Here is a 5,298-nt window from a genome sequence, read left to right on the forward strand (position 1 = left end):
AGCCCATCATATTTTTGGAAGACTTCATGAAATAGGGCTAAAAATAGCCTCGTTGGCGCACAATTGAAAAAACACTTTATTGTGACTTATCACTATGTTAACAATCTTTTGATCATATCCCATGCCCTTTAGTAAAATATTCACCTAGACCCAAGGGCATTTGACCGAGATAATGCAAGCCAAGGTTTCTTGGAGGATTCACATGCTTCCTAAGGCAAAATATGGTCTATTGGAGGATTCACAAACCAAGGTTTCTTAGAGGATTCACATGTTTCCTAAGGTAATATGTGGTTTCTCCCTTTTTAATTTTCAAGATTGGGGTGGAAGGCCTATAAGAAAGAGGTTCTTACCTCAAAACATTAAAATATATCTTGGCCTACCAAGTGAGATCTCTTTTTGTGAGTCCCAATAACAATTATATTTTTAGATTTCCTATAGACCACATGGGATTTGAAGCAACACATTTTGAACCTCCACTTTACATTTCAAAGACCTATTAAGTTAGTGCCTCAAGAAAAAATTAGCCATTGAGGATATTGCTAATACCCCTCATATAACTCAAGAGAGATTGTTGATGAATTGCTACAGAGGGAATAAACATGTTACAGCTATATGTATCAAAATTTGTAATATTCACATCTAACAGCTACTACTTTCTCGTGATTTCTAGGTAGAAGGCTTTAGTTATAATCTCCACCTACTTTAAGACATGTTCCTAACTCGTTTTTATAAAGAGCCCTCTACTTATGAGGGGCACACACTTAATGCATGTTGTAACTCTTTCTTGGAGTACAAATTATCTTATGAGTAAAGTGATGTTGATAAATCTTATGACTACTATAAGTGACATGTAAACAACTAATATTCACATCTACTTTCTTTCGATTTCTATAGGTAGAAGGCTTTACTTATAATCTCTACCTACTTCAAGACATGCTTCTCTTTCTTTGTTATAAAGAACCCTCTACTTATGAGAGGGGCACACATTTGATGCATGGTGTAACTCTTTCTTGGAGTATAAGTTGTCTTGTAAGTAAAGTGATGTTGATAAACCTTATAACTACTCTTAGTGACATGTATAGGAACTTATTTTACAGTTTTAAAGGTCAATACTTGTCTAGAATCAAATAATATGGATAATGGTGCAGTGTTGCTCCATAACTACTTGCCATAGTTGTTGGAGATTTAAAGGTGGGAATGATAAACCAAATAGAACTCTCAAAATTCTTGTAGTACTAGCACTTTCCTTTCAAGTTTATCTATGTAAAATCATGCCTTCAAGAGTTTAGATGAAAAGGATAAAGTGCCCCCCTCTTTTTTAAATTGGTGTGGTCATTTAGATTGTACTAATTTTTTGAGCACATAATATTCCGTGCATAGACTTCAAACTTGAAGTTACAACTCTTGAATGCACTTTATGGAAATCTTTTTCAAAGTACTTCTTTTCGGACTTGACAACTTAAAATATGTGTTTTTTGAAAAACACACCTTTCAAGCATAAAGATGACTCATAGTTTATTGAAGCTTCAAGCATAAACTAGTATGAATTATTGGAGGAGCTTTTGTGAAAAGTTCACAATCAATGCTTCAATATAAAATAGGCACTTAAAGAAGATAAGAAGATAAAGATAAAGAAGAGTTGATGCAATGAAGGGATGATGGACAACAAGAGGAAGTATTTTTAACAAAAAGGTGTGTCAAGATGATGAAAGTGAAAGAGTGGTCACTTTCCAATTGAGGAGCCTTTTTGTTGATTTATTAAATTAAGTGTCTAGGCATGAACAACTCCTCATTATCTAAAGAAGAGGGGCCAGTCTCTAGATGGGCTACTCATATTGAAAGGACAGTTGCAAGGCTTAGACACACTTCTTTAACATGTCTCGGTCTTGTTGTCTTTATGGAGTAATTAATTCAAGACTTAACTAGTTGGGCCAATTTTAACTCCGTGCTTTCACACGGTGTCCCTAATTTAGGGATGAGATTGCTTCCATCTTGGAGTGTGCACATATAAATGCACACTTACTAATTTGATTGGAGAATTAAATGATTAAGCATCAAAAATAAGTTTGCATGTCCTTCCAAATTGATTTGAGTACTATTATGTAACTCTTGGAATGTGGCTCATGCATGGCAACCCTTTTTTCTATGTAAGTGTAAGGGTGAGCCTTCTTTGTCAGACTTGTAGCTTTCGTAAAATAAAGTGAGATCCTCGCCTGCCATGGCTCAAGGATGGGAATCTCCACCATCTATACGCTCGCTCATCCATGGAATGTTTACAAAATTGTAGTTGTCGTTAGAAAATTAGGGGAAATCCTCACTGCCCATTCATTACATGGATCCCCCTCATTCATACCCTACCCATCTAGAGGGGAATACTAAAAATTATGTACTGTAGCATGAGAGATCAATATCTTTCCCAAGAAATGAAAACGCAAACTGCATACAGGCAGTCAACAACACTTCAGAGGTGAATAGGCAAGCAGAAAACTTGTTGTAAATATTAATATACTAATATATTATTGTTCCCAAACAAAAGAGATCAATATAAGGGGTTTTCCCTATGAAGTTACAAAAAATTCACATAACCTTAGGGGGTTCTATGTTCTAGAAGTGAACAAACCAGAATGAAGCATCACTTGTGTTTGCTCAAAAATTATAAAAGGGGTGTATTCAAATCTAGTGCTATAGAGGAGGTATGTGTGAACTTCTATAGGCACAATGCAGACCTAGCACCTAGTTGGTTGCCTCTAATAAGAGTATGATGAAATATAAGGAGGTAGTTGCATCTGAGTTGGACAAGGCACCTGGGGGAGACCTTGAGAAAGATGGGTGAGATTTTCTAATCCTCCCACACACTTAATGTGTAAAGGGCCTGAAATAGCATTATGGAAAGAAAGAGAGTGACGCCCCCATTGGGAGGACCCGGGGGCGGGGTTGCCCAAAATGAATAAAATTAGACGAAACTTTTCATGTTGCGAATCCCCTCACGACAGCAGCTTTGAGAGCACGTGGGAAAGGGGGCCCCAGCGGTGGGGTCCGTATCCGCGTTTTCCTTGAAAGTTGAAAAGGTGGGCCAAAAAGCTGGCGGAAAAGAGCGGGCCAGCTGGAAGGTACGAGTCGTGTAGGGGAGGCGGGCCTCTCAAAAAGTGGATTGACGTGGCCACATCCCATTGGCCGCCTTCAGTGCTTTGGTGCCAGCTTGGCGGGCGGCTGGTGGGGGCCGTTTCTTTTTCTCCTCCCCTCCCTCTCTTCAACGAACTTCACAACGCATCTTTGCCTTGCCAAAGCTTTCTGGCTATGGCTATCACAGTGCCTGCCCGCCTTTGAAACCACCCCTTTCCTAGTCTGTTCTTCTTTTCAGCCTTTTTCCTCTGGCCTCTGGCGGCTCCTCCTTCTTTATGAGCTTTCCTGGCTCTGGAGGCTCCTGATTTCTTGTTTTTATTTCTCGGCGAGACCCTGGTTTTCTCTCAGGCTTCTGGCTATGGCGAGCTCTGCACAGTAGAAAAGCTATGCCGAGCCCTTCTCCTCCCCCTATAGTCCTCTTCGGCCGCGTCATTTGCCCCCCTCCGTCGGTTGGTCTGCTTCTCTTTTCTCTTTTCTTCTGCCGGAAACCTTCTTTCCGTCGCTTCTAACCTTCCCTCCCCGTGTTTCTTGCAGGAATCGCCTACCCTCCCATCCGCCGTCGATGGATCTTTCCTCACCTGTGACGACAATGAAGGGTCGGAGGGCAAACCCTCCTGCATAACCGTGGACGCTGTGGCGACGACGCCGTTCGCCTGCGACGACGGAAGCTTCCAGTCCGGCAAGCAAGTCCGGTGCCCGCGCTGCGACAGCTACGACACAAAGTTCTGTTATTTCAACAACTACAACGTCAAGCAGCCTCGCCATTTCTGCCGGAATTGTCAGCGGTATTGGACTGCCGGAGGCAGTCTTCGCAATGTGCCGGTGGGTGCGGGGCGTCGAAGGAGCAAGAACAGCAGCAAACCAGGGTCGGAGGAGGGGACGGAAGTCGGGGATGTTACCGGATGTACAGCAAAGTCAAGCTATGTGCTATCATCGTCATGCGAGCAACAACATAAGGTTTCACATATTTCTACAAGCAAGAAAGCAAATGACATGCTTTTACAAGAAACAAACACAATGGAGACACAAAGACAAGCTTCAACATGCAACCCTTGTGGAGTGCTAGAGGCTTGTTCCAAGGTTTCTCTTCAAAGGCCATCAAGTTTAGGGGTTCCATTGCTATGGCCATGGCCATGGCCATGCCAACCCTCACATGGGGGTGTGTTATTATGGCCTTATCAGGCTACGTCTTTGTCATGGGCCTCTTCTAGCCATGTGCCCTTGACCTCCTCTTCTATAAACAATCCAAGCACTACCACTAACCTTGGCAAGAGACCTCTTTTGCCTTCACAGCAACAACAGACCAAGAGTCTCAAAATTGTCCACCAACCCGAAAATACATCACTCTTTAGTGCTTTCCAACCCTTCAATCCCAAGTCCACCATCTTCCAACCAAAATCCCAACTTGAAATCAAGCAAGAGCATACAAGTGTATTTCAAGAAGGGCACTAATATATTCTCCTTCATAGCTATGATATACATGTATGGAGCTCAATCTTTGGGAATAGTTTTTCTTGTACTTCCACTTGGCCATGGCTTCTCTCACCATTAACAAGCGAAAAATGCTTAATACATAGAAATGTGTGCTTCAAGCTTTTAAGGTTTTGTTTCTTTGTTTTACTTGCATTGCATATGACAGTCTCCTCTCACCCACTCTCCCTTCCCCAAACCACCCCAACATAGACACACACACATAAAGTTTCAACACCATAGTCAAGTGGACAATTACATAGTTAATTAGGGATCTGTAAATTTGAAATTTGGTATTGAGGAAAAGTAGTTATTGCTCGTTGTCGGACAGTTCCTGAGGTAATTTTTGGTATCATCATGGATATATATTTCAAAGATTTTAACTTTCCTACTCATCTATCTAGATACATCCATAGCACTACTCATTGCATTGTCATCAACTTCAAAAATTAAGAAACAACTCTGTTTAAATAATGTTTTGATTGTACACACTGTCGTCAAATGCACCTTCCAATATCATTGGCCATGCTTATAACAAGCGTGTCATCGGGTTTTATATCCCATTCCAAGCAATACACACACTGTTACCTTGTCGATTGTTCGCTTCTTCCTTAGGTAAGTATAGTACTGGGCCATGTGGAGTGGCTATCGATGACGAGGCCTTCGAGTATGTGGTTGTCTCCTTTAGTGAGATTTGTCGATGAA

General features: G+C 41.3%; 1 protein-coding gene across 1 annotated transcript; it reads left to right on the forward strand.

Moving 5' to 3' along the window:
- Positions 1 to 3,272: 3,272 nt before the first annotated feature.
- Positions 3,273 to 4,646, forward strand: LOC147625241 (uncharacterized). The gene is made up of 2 exons (XM_086818513.1): positions 3,273 to 3,572; positions 3,658 to 4,646. The coding sequence occupies exons 1-2, from the start codon at positions 3,510 to 3,512 to the stop codon at positions 4,573 to 4,575; spliced, it is 981 nt and encodes a 326-aa protein (XP_086674639.1). The 5' UTR covers positions 3,273 to 3,509; the 3' UTR covers positions 4,576 to 4,646.
- The last annotated feature ends 652 nt before the right edge of the window (positions 4,647 to 5,298 follow it).

Source organism: Cibotium barometz, chromosome 24, assembly GCF_041138505.1.
Source record: "Cibotium barometz isolate CiBa-2024 chromosome 24, ASM4113850v1, whole genome shotgun sequence".
Classification (NCBI taxonomy): Eukaryota; Viridiplantae; Streptophyta; class Polypodiopsida; order Cyatheales; family Cibotiaceae; genus Cibotium; species Cibotium barometz.

Coding starts and splice junctions, on each gene's coding strand:
- LOC147625241 (XM_086818513.1), top strand. CDS start 3,510: ATGCCGAGCCCTTCTCCTCCCCCTATAGTCCTCTTCGGCCGCGTCATT. Junction 3,573..3,657: donor TCATTTGCCCCCCTCCGTCG/GTTGGTCTGCTT, acceptor TGTTTCTTGCAG/GAATCGCCTACCCTCCCATC.